Source organism: Sturnira hondurensis, unplaced genomic scaffold (genome assembly GCF_014824575.4).
Source record: "Sturnira hondurensis isolate 20B ecotype Veracruz unplaced genomic scaffold, ASM1482457v3 Scaffold0024805, whole genome shotgun sequence".
Taxonomy (NCBI): Eukaryota; Metazoa; Chordata; class Mammalia; order Chiroptera; family Phyllostomidae; genus Sturnira; species Sturnira hondurensis.
This window is the reverse complement of record NW_028097436.1, coordinates 5,558,011-5,579,894: the sequence shown is the minus strand read 5'-3', so window position 1 is coordinate 5,579,894 and position 21,884 is coordinate 5,558,011. Positions and strand designations below refer to the sequence as shown.

Genomic DNA, 21,884 nt, shown 5'->3' with positions numbered 1-21,884 from the left:
AAGGAGCTCCCATCAGACTGTCAGCTGATTTCTCAAAAGAGACCTTCCAGGCAAGAAGGGGCTGGAAAGAAGTATTCCAAGTCATGAAATCCAAAGACCTACATCCAGGATTGCTCTATCCAGCAAAGCTTTCATTTAGAATGGAAGGACAGATAAAGTGCTTCTCAGATAAGGTCAAGTTCAAGGAGTTCATCATCACCAAGCCCTTATTATATGAAATGTTAAAGGGACTTATCTAAGAAAAAGAAGATAAAAAATATTAACAGTAAAAGGACAGCAAACTCACAGTTATTAACAACCACACCTAAAACAAAAGCAAACTAAGCAGACAGCTAGAACAGGATTGGAGCCACAGAAATGGAGATCACATGGAGGGTTACCAATAAGGGAGTAGGAGAAGGGGAGAGAAGGTACAGAGAATAAGTAGCATAGATGGTAGGTAGAAAATAGACAGAGGGGAGGGCAAGAATAGTATGGGAAATGTAGAAGCTAAAGAACTTGTGACACATGGACATAAACTAAAAGGAGGGGGATGGTGGGGGAGGGGTTGTTCAGGGTGTAGTGGAATGAAGGGGGGAAATGGGACAACTGTAATGGCATAATCAATAAAATATATTTTTAAAAAAGAATCAGTCAGAAAAAAAGGATATGCTAACAGAAAAGAAGAAAAAATTCAAAAAAGTGAGACACAGTGTAAGGAGCTCTGGGATAACTTTTAAGTGTACAAACATTTGCATCATGGTGGCATCAGAAGAAGAAGAGAAAGAGCAAGAAATTGAAAGCCTATTTTAAAAAGTAATGATGAATAACTTCCCTAACCTGTTGAAAGAAATAGAATTACAAGTCCAGAAAGCAGAATCCCAAACAACATGAACCCAAGGAGGCCCGCAACAAGACACATCAAAATTAAAATGCAAAAAAATTAACAACAAAGAAAGAATCTTAAAAGCAGCAAGAGAAAAGCAGTTACTTACCTACAAGGGTGCTCCCATAAGACTATCAGCAGGTTTCTCAAAAGAACCTTTGCAGGCCAGAAGAGATCAGCAAGAAATATTTAAAGTAAGGAAAAGCAGGGACCTACAACCAGTATTACTCCACCCAGCAAAGCTGTCATTCAGAATCAAAAGACATGAAGACCTTCCAGGACAAGAAAATGCTAAAGGAGTTTATCACCATCAAATCAGTATTACATAAAATGTTACAGGGTAGAGGAGGAGGAGGAACAGGTCAATATATGAACAATAAAATGGCAATAAATACATAGTGAGAGTGATAAGACTCAAAAATGACTCTAATATGACTGGGGAGAGGAGTGGACCACAAACCAAGACAGAGCATAATGAGAAGAATTTGGGACACTGGGGAAGAGAAACACAGTTAGAAGTATGGGAAGTTTCAGGTGTCTCTGTGATACCTAAAATTTAAATTGTACACCAAGTGTTTCATACACAAGGTTGCATTTTGAAATACAAGCATAGGTAGATTTAAGAATCATCAGCATAAAGAAACAAAATCAAATAAGATAGACCAGTTAAAGTAAGAAGAATGAGACAGGGGAACAAAAACAGATCTTTGGTAGTACCAACAGGGAAGGTAAGAAAAGGCAGTGAAGGGTGGGATAAAAATACCATAAAAAGACAGAAAATGGATAATCAGAAATAGATGAAGAGAACAAGAATTCTGCAGTGTCAAAGGAAACAAAGATGAGTGAATTTCAAGAATAGACTAACCAATACTATCTAATGTAGCAAAGAGGTCAATAAGAGAAAGCCTGAAATGTGTCTCACTGGGAAGACGGTGGTGGTAAATTCAGCAAAAGCATCACAGTAGTGTGGAAGAAGCACAAGCCACGCTGCAGAGGGAATGGTAGGTATAGATGAAGAAGCAGAAATTACAGGGTGGGGCACAACGAGGTTTATATTTGTTCATATAGAAAATAATAGAATAATTAATAAGTAATAATATAAGAATAGACTGTTTTGTGTACTTACACTCTAAACCTACTCTTGCCCCACCCTGTAATATAAAGACTGGTGCAAAGAATTCTACATATAAACATAATCATGCGTGTGCTCAACATTAAAACTACAAGTTTCAAACCAAAGAAAAATACCAGAAAAGGCACACAAAATATATTCTTAAAAAGGAAACTCAGATCTTGGAGAAAAATGACTTGCTTAATAAATATCTAGTTATTCAATAAATGCTTTATATATAGCTTCATTCACATCCTGGCTTGGAAATGGAACTAAAATAAGAATGAAATTCGTAGTTGTTCACATCAACCCAATCATAGGAAAAGTGAAAGCAAGTGCTCCCATCTGACAGTAATCTCGGCTTTTTTGTAAATATGTTCTTAAATTTTCACTAGTTAAAAAAAATAATGCTCCTGCTACTCTTCAGACATCTAGATGTAAAACTATTTTATGAAGACTTCCTCATATTACCTTAAAAATCCTTACACTTAAAAACGCCTTATTTTTGAAAGGAGTCAGTGAAATAAGTAGCTCATTTTTGCTATAATTTCGTATCACAGCATGTTAAATTTTAAGTCACCATTTACTTTACTGACTTACAAAGCACAATCTTTGAAACACCCAGCAAACTTATAAACTCTTAAGCAAACAACACCAAGAAATCACCAGCACTAACAGATTAAACAGTATTAACTGCTTTTACGTTTAAATGGGGTGGGGAGGATAAGGTCACTGAGAGCATATCGAAGTTCTCCTTTTCAATTTCCCTTTCATCATTAATTGATGTCTGCCTCTAAAAAATGTTTTTCTTTTTTTTTTATCCTCACCCAAGGACATGTTTATTGATTTTAGAGAGAGGAAGGGAGGGAGAAAAAGGGAGAGAAACATTGGTGGGTGAGAGGAATATTGATCAGTAGCCCCTTGTATGTGCCCCAACCAGGGTACCTGAAACCTAGGCATGTGTCCTGACCAGGAATTGAACTGTGACCCTTCAGTTTACAGGTGATGCTCCAACCAAATGAGCCACTCTGGCCAGGGCTAAGAATGGCTTTCTTCAAATTGTCCCTGCCTGGGTATTGATCTCTTAACCCATCCTTGAAATAAAAGCCAGAGTGATCTTTGTAAACTCGACAAGTTTGATCATTTCATGTCCCTGATTTAAAACTGTCAGTGGATCTTGGTAAGCAGTGTCATGGTACATCAAGGCACACATACAAAGTTTGGCCATTTGGGGGGGAAAGCAGCAGTTTTTTTTTTGCATACATCTCACAGTTTCATATGTTAAATACATCATAACTTTTACAGAAAAACTAATGTACTCTTCAAAATTATTTTATTTTTTTCAGTGTATGGATGAGCTATAAAAATTGCATTAGTCTGTTTAATTTATCTAAAATTCAGGGCCTGATTTTTCTCAATAATGGCATTTGCCTACTATTGCTTACATTTGTCAAATATAAGTTTCCTTGTTATCACTGTTAGTTGTAGCCCCAGTACACCAATGCGGTTAGATGACGTGTGAAAGTTCTGATGAAACAGTAATGCCAATTTCTATAATCAGAATGTCAAAAGTGAAAAGTGTGCACTAGATCCCAGGGAACATGAATCTCCACATGGTAAGACTGGTAAATTCTACAAATCTGAGGACACATATCCAAAAAGGAAAAATACAAATGGGTAAGGCAACACAAATGGAAACACTGGAGTTTTTTAGCCTAGTCACCTGAACACTGTTACAAAACCTTGTGAACCTTTGTCAAACCAAGGCATGAAGTTATATTTTACATAAGTTCAATTTCTTATCCAAAATCAGCTTGTTACAGACAAATTGGGTTAATTAAAATATGATTGGCACTATGTTATCCAAAGACAAACTTCTGTATTTTACTCAGGATTGATATGTTTTAACAGGATTTTCAACCTCACATTTACTTGGTTGCCTTCCCTTAAGCAGTACTGATTTGATTTTAAAAATAAAAAGAAACTATCTGTGGTCTAGCTTTTCTATAAAATTCAAAAGTTGTCCAGGTGTGATAGAAATTCTCAGCTGAAAGCAATGAAGGATTTCTATCTGCTCTAGGACATAATGGAAAAGTTCTATTAAAATCAGTAGACCATCTCAAAAACACCTGACAATTCTGGATTTGACAGAAAGCCCCATTGCAAGTACTGGCACATTCCTACCAAATAGTTGGGATTTACTAATCTGTGAGGCAGCTCCATTCATATTAATCATTATGAAATAAGTATAAGAAAAAGGATTATAGTGGTTTTGAAGAAATATTTTTGACAAATATTGGACAAGTAGCATGGAGTACTCATTCCAACCTCAGTGTATTCTAAGTGATAACGAACTGATAAATGTATTTCACTAACTGATCAAAGCAGAAATCAGCAAACATTTTCTGGAAAGGGCCAGATAGTAAAAATTATAGGTTTTTCCATCCATAGGATGTCTGTCACAACTACTCAACTCTGCCCCATGCACAAAAGCATGGATTGGCTGAGTTCCCATAAAACTTTATTCACAAAAACAAGGAGGGGTCCAGATTTGGCCCACCGGCCATAGATTGACGATACCTTACTTAAGGTAAAGCTATATACAATCTTTCCTTCTTTAAAAATTAGACTAAAGATCTCTCTCTCAAAAAATGTATTTAATCTTTAAAAAATTTTATACTGTCCTAGAAATTTACATATTACATAATTGGCCTCAAATACTTAATTTTTGAGGAGGATTACCCGATATTCCTTAAGAAAAATTTTTATTTACCAAAAAACAAAGTCAGACACTTAGTAACAATGAAACATCTCAACAAGACTGAAATTACCAGCCTTCTGTTTCTGAGACTTACTAAATTCACTTCCATATGAGACTAAATAGTAATAGTTCCCTCTCTCAAATGTATTTTTTAATTCCAAGTGAAATAATTAATATTATATGAAATAAATATTCTATTGGTATCATTTATCTTTACCTTGAGACATTAATAAGATTACCAATTGGTAAGATATACTTTATTACAAGATTCGAAATTCATATGATATAAAGATTTTGTCTTTATCAAAGTAACCCTTTTAGAAACAATATGTATAAGGTATTCTAAAATAGGTAAGTGACAACAACTTTTTCCAAAAGTAAAACCCATGGATTTCTCCATCAGAAATCCATGGGTTTTACTCAATCCATGGGTTGAGTAAAATCACATGAATTTATTGATCAACAACAATAAATTATGAAAGTCTAGTCTTAACATACAATAGGAAGAACTGCTAGTTTTTACTGGGCACTCAGATAACAAGCAGTGTTTTAAGCACTTGGACTGTATTAACTCATTAATCCTCACAATTATAATATGGGTTAGGTGTTACAATCAGCACCATTTAACAAATGAGTAAAGTAAGGCAGTGAGCAGTTAATATGTTCAAGTGACCCTGGCTCAAGAGAATTGGACTTCAGAACCCATTCTCTTAACCACCTACCATATTGCTTCTTAAGAAGCAAGTGAAAATCTAACCAGAATTGAGGGTACATAATGGGGTTTTCATAAATATTTTCATTTTCTCAGTAATTCTTCATGACAATCCAATTGAGTGATGTAGTTCTAATTAACTAATAATTCTAATATAACATTTTAACTTCAAAATCACATAATTTATTAACTACTGTTTCAAATACAAATTGATTCAAGCTTGCAAGTCTGTTCTCTGGCAATATTTGCACAATGCTGACCTGTTAGTTCATATATACTGGGAACTTAGGCAAAAAAAAAAAGAAGAAGAAGAAAGAAATTGGTGGTGTGGGTTAATATCAGGTAGACCAAAACAACAACACACACATTGAATACAACAAAAAAAATCAGTCAGCCCTGGCTGTTGTGGCTCAGTGGATTGAGCACCAGCCCTGGAACCTGATTCCCAGTCAGGGCACATGCCTGGATTGTGGGCCAAGTCAAGCCCCCAGGACGGGGTGCACGAGAGACAACCACACACTGATGTTTCTCTCCCTCTCTTTCTCCTTCCATTCCCCTCTCTCTAAAAATAAATAAATAATTTTTTAAAAATCCGTCAATTATTAGCCTATTTTCCACTTTGAAAGTATATGTCAGATATACAGAAATCTGTGATCATATATTTTTAAAATACCTTTTGCTTAAAGCATTACCAATAACTATCAACAATTCAATTTATACATGAAAATTATTGTGATAACATAAAACATTTTAAAAGAGCAAGCACAGTCTAATTCAATTTTGTCTTCCATGAAAACATGTTCAGACAGGAATACTGTGAACTATGTCAAACAATGTTTTCCAGTATGGCAATGGCACAGATAAGTCTCATAACACCAACTGTAAACGAATTTTAGTTCATAACTGAAAGTATGATCTTATAGAAAGTATGATCTTATAGAAAGTTCAGGTGCCATACTAGGTTATCACTGACACAATTAAACCAGGGTTAGCAATCCCCTGTCATAAGCAAATATAATAAATTATACATACTACTTATTATTATTGAATAACATATAATTAGGGAAAGAAGGCTTTGCAAGCTTTCTTCCTCTAATTATATGTTAGAGAAAGAGAAGAAAAGAATAAAAGAGAAGTCTTTTACAAACATAAGATTATCACTAAATATCATTTTTAAAGTCAAATATTAAAAGCAAATTATATCCAAAAGTATAAAAAGCCAAAAATAAAAAAAAAAAGGTGCCTCATTCGTTGTTACCAATTCATGCAACTCTGGCATAATTTGAACAGTATCACCGAGTAGAAATTTCAAAGTGTGTCCAGGGAGAACAGAACTACCTCAGGGGCTATCCATGGCTCAATCACTGCCAGTCCTCAAACTCTGCTATTATTCCATGATGGAACAAGCACAGAAACCTAGGTAAGCATTTAGAAACTTTCAGAGCAATCTCACATTACTGTAAGATTTTACAGTTTATAAGTTTCCATCTGTAAAAAATTAGAAATTTTAAAAACTGACACTTTGAGAATCACTGAGCTAGAAAACATTTCTCAGTTTTCTTTTCAGGTAGATGTGAGGCTAAGTTCTTGGAAACCAGGGATATGAGGCCTGCACCTTGGGCACTGACTGTCCTTCCTTTGCCTACTGGCTGAAATCCAAATGAAGCGGCTACCCTACTACAACTGTGACAATCTAACCAGATTTGTGAAGACAATGGCAATGCCCCAGAGTATGCCTTCTGAACTTTAATGTGCAAAGAAGTCACTGGGAGGATCTTGTTAAAATAAAGATGCTGATTTTGTAGGCCTGCGGTGGAAACTGAGCCTCTACACTACTAACAAGCTACCAGGATGCTCATGCCGCTGGTCTGAGGACCACGGTTAGAGTAGCAGGGGTTAAGGACAACAAAGCAGTAAGAGGAAAGGTACTGGGTCCCTAAATGACAGCACAAAGTAGAATTCACCACCACTCTGGGTTGTTTTGTGACGGATGGAAAATAAGCCTATGTTCTTTAGCTCACCATTACATAGGGTCTCTGTTTCGTACATCAGCCTAGCCTTCAATCTAACTAACACAGAGTAGTTTTTTAAATATTAGAATTTATGTTGGGCCAGTTCTTGAATTTTAGTTAAAATAATATCAACATAAATGCTTGTTCACATAAGCATAAACTGGTAAAAGTTTTAAGGCCCAATTGCCATTGAAAGATAATCAGACTTCAGTATGCACACCATGATTTCTGTCATGTACCATTTAAACATTAAGTCCTTTCTCATTACCCTGTACCCATTCAAGTTTATACCACAACACTGGACCATGTTTTTTATGATGTTATATCAAAATCTCTTTTTAAACTTTCAATTAGTTAAGAAACTACATCTAATTATATGTAGACGTGTTCCAACTGTGAACTATTCTTGCAAAAGAAATCTTGTCTTTTAATTGGTTTAAAAAATTAATGAGTACAATGGTAGGTGTCCTTGTGTAGCAAAGAGCAGTCAGATATGTTTACCAACAAATAAATGCTATTGTGGGTGGTCAGTTTGCATCAATAGTGATGTAAATACAGACACAAAGTGGGCGCTGGAATTTTATGGTATTGCTATAGTAATCATGTTTTTAATACATGTATAAAAATACTTTCACTATTTATCAATTTTAATTGTCAAAGAAACACCTAATTAATATACGCTTATAATGATTTGTGATGGATATGTAACTAATTAGATGAACAAGAAAAATAATAAAAACAAAAAAAATAAGCACAACCACAAAAAGTAGTCAAAAAATCTATCAGCAGCAATAAAATAAAAAAAAAGTACAGCCTAATACTGTAAAACTTCAAAATATGGCAGTCAAATAAGACCCTGTAGGGATCTGGTTTATGGACCTTACCCCACCCCTCCCATGAAGCATGGCTGAGGAAAGAAGTCAAGTCAACACAATCTTGGAGAAATATCACTGTAACTCACAAATTAAGAGTGGAACAGAGAGAGGGAATTATCAGGCAGCCTGGACAAAAAAGTTCATGGCAAACCCCTAGGAGTAGAAGCCCTGCATATCAACTTACATTCTTAGCTCAAGCAGAAAGGATCACTAATACCTGCCATTCTGATCATGGTGAACTAAGGAAGGACACTGAGGAGGAGTCTATTTCACTTGCTTTTTGTCTGAACTAGTAATACACACATGGTCAATTTTTTGATGTTCATAATTGAAAGTTAACAAAAAAGCAACCTGCACTTGGCAGGGTCCTCAGGTAGCCCCAGTGTACTGAAACCATATCTATGCTTACTACACTGCAAAGCTCCTAATGACCTGCTTTATTTTGCTTCATCAAAGGTCTTGGAATGAATTACAATTACATCATCTTAATGCCTTCCTAACCAGGGACTCTGAGCTGACTAGGGGCCTCTGAGAAAACAAGCAATTCTGAAGCACCAAAGAGAAAAGTAGAAATTTCACATAGTTTAAAATATCAAATGTGAACAAAAATAATTAGGAAACAGAACACACTAATCTAACAAACTTTTCAAAATAGTTTCTATTAACATTGCTTTAAGAGAACACTTCAAGTCCCTACAGAAACAGTTGTTCCAAGCAAAGAAATTTTATGAAAACTTACATCTAAAAAAGAAAAAGAAAATTTACATCTAACTAAATATAAATATATACTGATGAGTGCATGAGTCTGTATTCTATTAGAAGATAACATCAATTAATAAAGAAAGCTTTGTGCAACAGGTTATTTCCTACATATCTATACAGATTACACCTTTCATAAAGACTTTTAACTTCACAACATTCATTTCAGAAATAAATTTCTACTCTACGAAAAGCTTGAACAAGTTTCATGTTCCTTGAGAGTATAAAAACACTAAAATGAAAGATACTGATTAAGATGACACTAATATTTGTTCCACAAACTTTGAGTGTCTGCTGTGCACCTCCCACCCGTCTAAATGCCAGGAATATGATAAAAATGAAAAGACTTGATCTTTGCCTTAGAGAAACTTACAAAATAATAAGGTATCAAACTATTTTAACTAACCAGGAAAACCATATATTCACTTATTTCTGGATCCAAAATTAGGACATATTTATGGCAAAAGGAAGACTGATATTATTAACTTTTCATGATTACCTATCAACTTTTTGGACACTTAATCTTGCATACACACCTATTTCTCTCCCAAAACAAAAGATAAACTGAATCAATTTCAATCCATTATCAAATGCTAGCTTTATTTAGCAAATCTTCCATCAATATCTATGTTTAATGTTTCACATTATGTATTTTATTGTGCAATATCTGCCTTAATTAATTTTCAAACTTTTCAAGGTTCTGTTTAGAATTAAGTAAAATAAGAAGGATTTTCCTTAACATCTTCCCTTTATATCCATGAAAGAGTGTCTTCTGAAAAGATGCTAATGCATTTTATATTTAGAGGAGTTTGGGGGGAATTTGGAGGAATCAAAACAATGAATCTTCAATCATCTAAATTTATGAAGAATGTTTGAAAATGGCTCTGAATCTCTAATATCAGCAAGTCAACAAACTAACACCAACCTAATCAAATAATCTCATCACAGAACTCTTTAAGGTATGTCCATTTTAGAAAAATTCATGGTTTTCATAAAGCTTCTTTCCCCTCTCTAGCAGCTCCTTAAAATCGCTGAAATTCCCAGAGGCTGAACCTTACTTACTACTCTTACCCGAAGCTTGGTCACAGATCCAGGTCACAGATCAATGCTGTCTAATAGAAACATAATACAAGCCACATATTAAGCTTTGTAGTAGCCAGATTTTAAAAGGTAAAGGAAAAAAAGGTCAAATTAATAATATATTTTACTACAATATATTGAAAGTATTATTTCAATATGTAACAGTATAAAATTAATGAGAGATATTTACATTCCCTTTTTGTACTAAGTCTTCCAAACTCAGTGCGTATTTCACATTTTACGGCACATCTAAATTTCGACTAGATACATTTCAAGTGTTCACATAGGCCTAACATCTAACAAACTGGACAGTACAGCCTTAACTGATCTCATCCATGCACTGCTTCAATCATAGCTATATGCAGATGACTCCGTATTTGTATCCCCAGTCTTCTCTTCTTGAGTGCAAGATTAGTATTTTCTAATGCCTAACTGGATCTTATTTTAGGTAACTCAAAGGCACCTCATGCTCAGATAATGTCCAACTTGAATTCACGATCCATCCCTCAAAAATGTGGCCCCATTCTAATAGTCCCTATCTAACCCATTCAGTTATACAAGCCAAAAACCCAGAAGCCAGCCCTTTGACACTTCCTTTTCTCTCATTCCCACATCCACTCCAGCAAAACATCTATTGTCCATCTACCTCCTAAATATCTCAGTTCGATCTACAGCTCTCCATCACAACCATCACCCACACCACCCGTCTACTCCTGCCCACCTCCAATCCATTTTCTTCAATGCAATTATACCTCAAAAGTTAACTACGATGTCAACCCAACTTCAACTCTCCCATTCCCTAATAAAACTTCTCAATTATTTCTATTACCTTCAGAATAAAAACAAACTTACGATGGTCTTCAAAGCCCAAGGTACATGATCTAGCTCCTGAGTACCTCCTAACCCATCTCGTAACACTGCCTTTTTGTCCTGCCCTCCTCCCATCCTGGTCCATCAGATCTTTGTATGACCTTTACATGATGCTTGCATGTGCTGCTTTCCTCTTACTTAGGTTATTTAGTTCCCACTCTCCTTCAGATCTCAGGGAAGCATTCTCTGACCATTATAAAGTCATCAAGTTTTCCTTTTTATAAGTTCTTAAATAATAGTGTCCCTTCTCCTCTCTAGTGTATCTTACAGATGCAATATGTTTAAATATGTAATTAATGACTTTCCCCTCCCATAAGACTACATCCAGTTGTACTGAAGAAACTGCCTGCCGAAACAAGACATTCAATAGTTATTTGTTGAATGACTGCACCAATGCATCTGTCTTGTTTTTTCCCCCCAAAGACCAGATACCATATAATGAGATGGCATATTCAACATATTCTGCTTATATATCATTACCTTTGGAAAGCCTCCCAGACTTCCCAGGTCTGAGTCAACTGCCTTCAAGACTCCACATATAAAATACCAGTGTATGACATGTTTAAATTCTGCCTGTCTTATATATCATCCCAACAACAAACACAGTGTTTGTTTGTTGTTAAGAGAAATATATACTTACTATGTGTATTTCAGTAGACATTATTCTATAGGGTTACATATTCCTCTACATTATAATTGACTATTGTTATAAAGATTATTATACTTTCAGTAGCACTGTACTAAAGAAACTGCTTGTTGTATCAAGGTGTCTTGCTAGATAGCTATGACGCGCCCAGCGAGATGAAGGATAAGGGCAGCTATTTGTCCCCAAGAGCTGTAAAACATAATACGTGTGGGAAGTGCTCCCATGTGCTCAGAGTCACACCCACTGAGTGGGTGTTACAGGGTTACAATACCAAGGTACATTTTTTATAAAGCTCTGGCCAGCTCTGAAGTAAAACGTAGTTCTTTCCTTGTTCTCTACATTGTCAAAGTGCTTCTTTTCTGCCATCATTATCTTTGACACCTCTGTCAATACTTTGGATTATCACAACACATCGTTGCTCCCCTTCTCTGCTTTTCTTTGTCATCCTGACTTCTCAATGTTTCTCAATTTTACATAAAAATGTTTGTATTGATGCAGTCTGTTTCTTCTAAAAATTATCTGGAGGTAAAGTGTTCTTCAGCTACTTCTAAATCCTACACCTTTCAAAAAGTCAGAATTTCTACAGAGATGGGACTTAACTATAACATGGTAAGTCAAAATGCCCATATTCTATTTTCAAAAGGAGAAAACATAAGCCGAAAAAGTAATTTACTGTGTTTTTATGATTCTTGAAATGTTACTATGCAATTTTTACTTGATTTAGCAAATGCTGTGCTATGTGAGAGGAGATTACTTTAAACTTGCTGAGGTAGCAAGTTTCTTTTTATACCCCTTATGCTTCAGGCTGTCAGTCGAGTCTATAGGAAGTTGAACTAGATTTATAGGTTATTCACCAAAAAAATAAAATCACTGCAAATGGCACCTTAAAATCTGAAAACCTGCAAAGTTTAACAGACTATCCAGTCACTTTTAGAAGTTTATAGTATCTATAGAAGCAGCCAGGCAATACATAACATATTTTGAGATAGGTCAAGAAGCCTTTTTACCCTTAAACATTATAACTGCACAAACAATATAAACCAAAGAGATAATTACAAATGCTCATTAAAGAAACAAGAAATATTTCAAAATAGAAGGATGTCCCCAATAAGCTCCCCCGAAAACCAAGTATAAAGCAACTGATTTCATTTAGTGTTCTTCAGCATGACCTATTATTTGGTTTCATCCAAAAAGTGTTTTAATGGTTCTGATCTTTTCAAAAAAGAGTGTTCCAAGGGTACATTTCTATCAAAGCAGTAATGATAAAGTATTTTATAATTCTAGATATTAAAAAATCCTGTACTCAATATATACAACCCTATAAAGAACTACCAACATTACAAATACACCTATGCTTCAGAGTTACACTGAAATACCTTTTGCATAAACTCTTATTGTATAACTGTTACCAGGAGTGTATTATCTGAAGGTATAGTAGTTACATTAATGATACTGCAAAGGTTGTTTCTTATTTGAAGGTTGAGATCATTCACTAGCAGTCTTCTGGGGAACAGGTGTGTCTCTCAGAAAACTGAAGCTAAACAAACAAAAATGACACAGGGGTAGAATACAGAACAGAATCTGATTTTTTTTGGTCTTGATCATTAATGTACTTGGGAGGAAGCTTCTGCGTGATGGGATGAGACAAAAAACTCCCATCTGTGTACCGGTCAAAAGCCAGGAATAGGAAATTCCAACAAAATGTCCTGAAGATTTTCCACTTCTTTGGAGTAGCTATGTCAAGGCAACATGAAGAATAACAGGGCAGGCCCCTCAAAACAAGAGAACAATGATCATTTTTTAATCCATACTGCCATTGTGCATCTTATTTTATCTATCCCACAGCTGTTCTCCTCTAGCACTAAATTTTGATAAAGACCCTTATAAGTGGTATAGCCTTTCTCAGTGGTTCAAAGATAAAGCAAAGGGAGTGCAGTTTGGTACATACTTGGGCCAGAGGACATCACTATGGTGGCAGCACCAATAATCCAAGAAAGACAACCCAACAGGGAAGATGAAACTCAAAGTGGGCAAGGTAAGAAGACCTTTGTGTTCACTCTCCCTTTCCCCTTAGACCCCGCCCTCTCCACCAAAAACAAAAACAAAACAAACACCCCTGAGCACAATCTGGGTAAACCTTGGATGTTAGAAACCTATAGTTTCTAAGGAAATACACTCTTTCAGAATAAAATGGAAACACCCTATTTCTAAAGCTACCTTTCATGTCTTCAACTCAAAACTACTGGATAAAGGGAAAATACACAATATAGTGTGTTACATTTTCAGATATTCTTGGATTTCAAAAAATTAACGAGGTTTTCAAATGAACTTAATGAACAAGTAGGTGAGCCACTAAAAGGTAAAAGTTTCCCTGAGCCCGATAACCTCACTCCACAAAATAAGACCTTAGCTTTCCCAAATAAGAAAGTAAATTTACATATCACAAATTGCTTCAAAATCCAGTTTTCAGTTTTAAAATGTGCTGTTTTTTGATCAATAATTTAAATTAGAAGAGGTCGCCACAACATGGTGAAAATGAGCACTGAATGTTTATTCTGGACCTTTAGGTTCTATTCTTGGTTCTGCCACTTACAACTCTGAGCAAATTGTCAATATACTCAGTGTATTGTCAATACACTGAAGCATTGTCAATGCTTCAGTTTCCTCATCTGCACATTAAGGGACTTAGCTGTACAATCATTAATTTTATGGAAAATATCTTTTCAAAAACACAAACACAGCTGATTATGTTCCCTTTATATCTTTTGTTAAAAAGAAACAGACCCTCAATGCAGTTAATGTGGTAAGCCCCATCAAGACTTGCTACCTATTCTAATTGCAGTTTCAGTCTCTCCCTCCTCAGAGCACGTTTCTCTTTATTGGATGGGATGCTGTCTGATTCATGAATCATTCAGTTGAATCAATTAGATCTTTCAATTAACTTGGTTGAATTTTTGTTCTTCAATGGATTCTATTTTTTTCAAGTTTTAAAGGTTGGTATTTCTAAAAACTAAAATGCTAAAGACTCAAAAGGTTAGTATAACTATACAATTGCCTCTTAAGGGAAATCTCCAAAGAGAAAAACAAGAAAAGCAGAAAGTGAAGTAAACCTGTTATCCAGACAAACAAGTCACATCAGTGAAGTTATTCCACATATATAATTAGGCACTAGTTACAAAATTGGTTACAAAAACCAATATAGCATTTAGTGCATTATTTAAACATAACCACCATACTGTAGAAGTCCTTAGGAACTTCAAGTTCAAATCATCAAAATTAATGCCATATATATAATTTATATATATTTTATAAGTGGCCAGCAGCACAGAAAGCATTAGGTTTTGCTGATTAAACTTAAAGAATGTGTATATGTGTGTGTTTGTGTGTGTGTGTGTGTGTGTGTGTGTGTCTGTCTGGGAAAAGTCCAGCCATTGTTAATATAATGAGAATGGTTTCCAAGATATAGATGAAACTTGGCAGCCAAGGAAAGTGGACTAGAGTGTGCATGTGTGAACAATGACAACTCCACTATACTAGTCAGGGGACAGTTGACAGCATTGAGTGAGTGTCCTGTGCGGCTGTCACATTCAAAATGACTGAGCAAGTAGAGCAAACAAATCTGCATCAAATTCTGCTTTAAACATTCCTCTGCAGAAATGACTCAGATGATTCCAAAGGCCACAGCTATGGGCAACTGGCAATTGGCAGCTTCATCACCACAACCTGCCCACTCATGCATCACCTCTTATGCAGAGTTTTTGGCAAAAACACCAGGTAACTCAGCCCCCTACAGCCCAGATTTGGTGCCATGCAACTTCTGGCTTTTCCCAAAACTAAAATCCCTTTGAAAGGGAAGAGATCCGACTATCAATGAGAGATTCAGGAAAATACAATAAGGCAGCTGCTGGCAACGGGAACTGTGTGAGGTCCCAAGGTATCTAATTTGAAGGGAACTGAGACATCACTGTCCTGTGTATAATATTTCTTGTATCTTGTATCTTCTTCAACAAATGCCTTTATTTTTCACACTGCATGGCTTGATACTTTCTGGACAGACCTCATATATCTCATCTGTTAAGGTGGCTACTATTGGAGTTATGCTTTTAAATGTTGATTTTTGTGGGGTTCTAACAAAGATTAAAAACTTAAGGGGGGAATGTACTCAAAAGTAACAACCTGGAATAATAGATTGGTATATATGCATCACCTCTACTCCCTGAAGATCACTTTTTCAGAAACAAGCTTTCAACACTAAGTACTTCCCTAACCTACTATTCTAGGTGAAACCGATCGAACAGACTTAATAATAGTTTAGGTGTTTTAGTGCCTATTTCTTTTCAGGTCCTACAAGGAGTAAAGTGAGTAGACAGAGCACAAAGAAAAATGGTTTTGTCAATGACAATAATAGAGAATTTCAAGAGTTAGGGGAAACTCAGAATGTCAGAACTGGAATGAGTTGGTCCCAGCTGCTCTATGGTCAGAAATTCTCCTTCTAGTGCTCTTCCTGGCCTAAACTTTTGAGATTCTCTATTTTAATGTAGTAAGTCTCTACTTAAATATAAGATCTACTACAATACAATCCACCCAAAAGCCTGGGGGTGCCTCCTCTTCTTTAGTACAAGTCTAGTCTGTTCAAGACCCATCAGAAGGTAAATGACATTCTCCAACTCCTAGAAAGATAGTTTCATCAGACCCAAAGATTATTCCTCTCTTTATGAGTCAAAGTCACATAAAAGCAAGACAGTTCGATGAAAGTAAAACATGTAAAGTAATAATGTGTAATACATAGTGGCAAATGTTACAATATAACAGTGCTGGGGATTTATAACAAAATAACAAAGGGGGGAACTCTATCTAGGCTTTGTTAGAGACCTTGGCTACAGAACTCCTGATTGACAGGGATATTCCAAGGTCGACTGTATCACACTTTACTGAAAACCTACAATGTACTGTGCTCTCTCGGACTATGGATAAACAGAAAAATAAGATGTATTTCCCCACTCTTAAGGTATCCAAAGAGAACAATTTACCTGTATTTTGCCGTGTATAATGCACACTTTCTCACCCAAATTTTTGAGGGGAAAATAGGGGTGCACATTATACATGGGTAGTGTTAATTCTGTATCTATATAAATGTTTTTAATTCTTTTACTTATGCTTACGTGTTAAAAGTGTAACTCTAGAAAGCAATAACGATATCCATATGCAAAATAACACCGTGGAATATGATAATCAGTTTTGTTTCTAAATATAACTAAATGAATAATTGAATTAAAAATTTTAAACAAAAGATTTTTTTCCTGAAAGTTTGGGCCAAAATGTGGGTGTGCATTATACTTGGCAAAATACGGTAGTTTGTGTTTGGAACCAAAGTAATGAGATTAGCTTTTCTAAAGGAGGTGAGGTCCTGCTGGGAAGCAGCAAAAGGCTAAGTTTGTAAATAAAATTATAAAACTAGTTTGAAGAACTAAGTCTCAATCTAATGAAAAATGGGGAACAACTCAAATGGAAGAGTGACCCAAGATTCTCCAAGACAACTCTGTGAGGTAAAGAAACTGAAGTAAGAGATTGCAGTTAAAAGAACAAAAATAAAACTGAACAAGGTGATTTTTTAACTTTACAGTTTTTCATGCTAATGGTGTTCTACCCCCAAAAATGTAGGAACAATAACACATAATAGCTAAAAGCACCATTTGGAAATGGTCCTCCTGTGGTCATTCAGTTCCACCACTTTCTAGCAATGTCACTTTTGGAAAATTACTTAACAGCTGTGTCTGTCTCCACCTGGAAAAACGGGTGCCTGTACAGCCAGGAGCGGCTGCTTCCAAACACAGGTGTTACTAATATCACTCTAATCAAAAACTTTATTCACAATATCAAATTCACATCTTTTAGGTACCTGCAGCCTCCATAATCTGGACTCAAACTTTCTGGCCTTAATCTTCATTGGACACCCTACCATTTCCACGAAGCATGTGAATCTGATGTCAGTTCTGCAAACCCGTAAGCATTTTCCACTTTCGTGCCCCATCCCACTTCCCTAGGAAATTAACTCTCCTTCCCTCCAATTCCATTGCACCTCTGTCTGCTCCTCGGTATGAAAATACTGGAATATTTACCACTATTTTCCCTGTTTTTGTACTTAAACTTTTTAATATCTCCCTCTCTCCTCTTTTCGCGAAGATTTTGAACTTCTATAGAGCAGGCAAATCATCTGCCTCCCCACCCTTCATCTCAGACTGCATGTGCAGGCCTGGAAAAGCGTTACTGAACGAAATTGGATGTTTACAACTGTAATGGCCGCAGTTCCAGAAACTGCTTAATTTCGTTTAGTGTTGTATTGCTTTCAGATCCTAAAAACCTTGGCATGAGATGTCTTTAAACAGCAGAACATCTCCGTCCTTCAAGAAAAGTTCCACAGAGCACCCACACGCGTTGACAGGACGATCATTCTTAGCTTCAGAAGTTGTATGAGAGCGCCTCAAAGCTCAGCTTCACACCCGTCAGTACTGTACTTAGAAATACAAAGCGCCACCCGGGCAGCAGCAAAGGCTGCACTCTCCACCACCCTCAACTTCCTGCGGGCCCGCGGGCTTCGGCAGCGATCCCGCGGCTCCGCTGCACTAGATTCTCTAGCCTTCTCAGCCCCTCGTCCCGCCACAGCAACTCCCCCACCCGGTAGAGGCGCGAACGGCTCTGCAGGTCGTTCCGGGCGGGCCGGCTCAGGCCTGGGCCTGAGCGGCCCTGCCCGTGGTCCCCCGGCTTCACCCGATCCACCGGCCACCCGGGGCCCGGGCCACCTGGGGTCCAGGCCGCGCCGCCACCCCGAGAGAAGCTGGGGGACACAGCACCGCGTGGCGCCGGGGGCGGAGCCGGGCCAGAGGGCCTGGGGAGAGGCCGGGGGCCCGCGGCCTCCGCCCACCCAGACGCGTACCCCACCGCCTCCAACCCCAACCCGCCCCGGGGCCCAGGTCCGCGCCGGCGGCCGGCGGGACTCACCACTTACCAACCCGCCTGGGACAACGCCGTGAGGAGCACTTCAGCCATGGCAGCTGCTTAGGCTGGGGGTGGTGGGGGGCTGGGGTGGGGGTGGGGGGCCGGCTTCCTACTTTAGACCAAAAAAAAAAAAAGGGAAGGAAGAAAGGAAGAAAAATAAAGAAAAGAAAGAAAAAAAAAAAAAAAAAAACTCCTCTGGTCGACACTACAACTGGGCATGCTCAGTGCGGCCGGTGCTTCCGCGTGCGGGTTCCGCACGCCGAGTTTTCCGAGCGGCTGGAGAGGCTGGCACGGTGTTGGCCTGGGTGACTGCGGCGCGCCGAGGCGGTAATCAGCCAGGGACAGGATGAGGCCGGGAAGTAGGAGGCCGGTTTGTTACCAAGGACCACGAGATTTTTGCCTCTCCACCAAAGGCTTGCCTGTCTCTTGTCCTGGGTCACTTTTCTGAGTTGCACACCTTGGAAACTAGTTGGGGAGGTTCTGTGTAGAGCAGAGTAACGTCCGCGATTCCTGCGCTAACCGGAATGATCGGCCCAGAGAGAGCAGGGTAACGCTAGCATCGAGATGGACTCGAGGGAGCTCTTGCAGTACCGCGCTTATAAGGCCATGTTTCATGCCGTAAGATTCAAAGGAAAACATTTCCCAAGCCCATTCTGCGTAGGAAAAAAGTTTACTTTCTTATAAGCACTCATTCCATTCATCCTGCTTTTCTGTCTGCCTGGACGCAAAGAACGCAGTCGACTTTTTTTCCTGTCCCCACAGGCAAAGCAATTAGTCCAAGGCAGGCACCACAAAGAAAGTGAATGGTCAACCCAAGAAAACCAGCATTTAAGAAATGTGGAAAAATCGAGCAGTTGAGTCAGTACTCGTTTTTTCTTGTCGCTGTCCCACTGGGCCCTACCCTCTCCCAGTGCGGCCCTCTAACGTTGACAGAAGAACACCAAACCTGGCTACCGCCTACCATTTGCGATAACCTTAGGCTCTTACGCGGGCTGAAGCGCAAGGGCGGGTCCCCAAGTGGGCATGCGCGCGGCGGCGGGAAACGGCACGCTCTAGTGTGATTGGGCAGCTGAGACCCACGTTAGCCAATCAGGAAGCACGTGGCTCTGGGAGCCTCTCTCTAAAAATCTGCTCCGCCCACTACCGTCTTTCACCCGCGCCCAAGAAAAAGGTTCAGGTGTCACTGTCCTCGCTGACAAGTCCCAGGGTGAGGCTGTTAAGAACTTAAATCCTACCACCGCGAAGGCCTTATTTGAAGCCATCATGTTAAACAGATTTAAAGCGGATTTCGAAACTAGGCAGAGCCACTCCTGAGACTGGGGAGGATATAATTGACTGTTACAGAAAGAAAGGCGCTAATTGTCCGAGAGGGAGCTAAAATTACTTAATACAGATATTTGTGATTTTAACTGGGCTTCCCATCCGGGCTTCCCAGAAGTCATAGTTGTAAAATCGCGATGTTTTCCAGACTTCGAATGCCATTGTAATACGTCCCAAACACTTTTAGAAACAGGAGTAACCTTGTCGTATTCCCTTCAACTTGCAGTCGCATACAATATATGTAAAATGTTATGTATATGCTACAGGTATATTTCAATTCATGGGCACCAGTCATAATATCCAGAAGTCAGGAAATGATTTCCCATTCTAAAGTAAATAGATAACTCAAAATTAAATTGCTAATAGTTTTTATCGAACGTGGAATAGAATCTTCTCTTACCAATTATTTGCATTTTGAGATTAATGTAACATGTTAACTATGAAAATGATAGGTTCTAATCATCAGACATCTTCACTGATTAAATGTGAAGCCTTCACATATTTATTCACATATGTAATATGTGTATACAGTAAGTGTAATACAATAAGAAATTACCATTGTGGGGTACTTAAAATGCTCCGCAAAACACTAAAATTCTCTTGCTTAATATAAGATATTCTTTAAAGAATGAGTTGAGGGTTTCCACTGGAGAAATTTGGGACAATATGGGCATCAAAAAGAATAATTACAATAATTAACTGGGTAAAGCTTACGAGTGTAGAGTGCCACTAAAATAGGAGGAAGAATGAAAATTTTTCACAAGAATACTAGAGATTAAGTGTAGAACAACTAATAGAATTAGAAAAATCACTATTTTCCAAATCAATCACAAACAACTCAGGCAAAGTTCATCAGAGAATGCTGAAAGCCACTAAGTGAAAGATTGTGGAAATAAAGGATCTTCACTTGTTCTCAAGGTGTCAAACCATAACTTATAAAATAGAAAATGTACCATTACTTTAAATAAGTCACTGCTTACACAAGTGACCAAAGTTACAATTGCTAATAATGGGACAATCTGATATTATATGCTTTCCAGTGTTATGCAATTAGAAATATATGTCATCTAAGAACTATTCTTACCAAAATTGTTTAACTTGATTTTAATCAGGATTCTAACCTGTGGTTCCCAACCAGGGGGTAGATCCCCACTTTGCTCCTTTACACTCCTCTACTCTCCTGGGCATGACAATGTCTGGAGACATTTTTGTTTGTCATAATGGAGAGGGGGACAGGTAGGGAGGTGGGGGCGGAGACGGTTGGTACTGTATCTAATGGATAGAGGCTGGGGATGCCACTAAACATCAGAAAATGCACAGGATGACCTCTCCACGACAAAGAATTATTTGGCCCAATGTATAAATCATGCCAAGATTAAAAAGCCCTGAACTAGATGTAAGCATGAATTTAAAGGATTAAACGTGAAGAGATAAATCCAGAGTGTGATGGTATATTGTACAAGAAAGTTGGACTGGACTGTTTAGATAAGCCATTGTAATTTTTTTAAGAAAAGTAGAATTCTTCCAGAGACCCAAGAGGTATGACAACAAAATGCAATCCTTGATCTTAAAGAGACATGGTATGGTCCTTAATCCTGAAAATTTTATGCCAAAATATTTGTGGCTGAAGAGTTGTGGTATCTACAACTTATTTTCAAATGATTCAGAATGTGTCTGTGGATATGTACACCCATATAGGTAGATATATTTGCACAAATAAATATACATGTATATACAGGGTAGGCAAAAGGAGGTTTAAAGTTGTATGGAAAATAATATAATAACTAATAAATGACACAAGAATAAACTTTGTTTCACATACACCTGTAAACCTACTTTAGCCCTCCCGTATGTATATGTATGAAAGAGGGAAAGAA

General features: G+C 37.6%; 1 protein-coding gene across 4 annotated transcripts in view; it reads right to left on the bottom strand.

Annotated features, from left to right (window-relative positions):
* Positions 1-19,612, bottom strand: part of TDRD3 (tudor domain containing 3) — a 184,473-nt gene extending 164,861 nt beyond the window's left edge. For 3 of the 4 annotated variants that reach the window (XM_037038694.1, XM_037038696.1, XM_037038697.1), the window contains exon 1: positions 18,698-18,800. In XM_037038694.1, coding sequence (XP_036894589.1) covers positions 18,698-18,738 — 41 coding nt within the window. In that variant the 5' untranslated portion in view covers positions 18,739-18,800. Of the gene's footprint in view, positions 1-18,697 lie in introns of all 4 variants that reach the window. The other variant, XM_037038695.1, reaches the window with a different exon arrangement.
* Between the last annotated feature and the right edge of the window lie 2,272 nt (positions 19,613-21,884).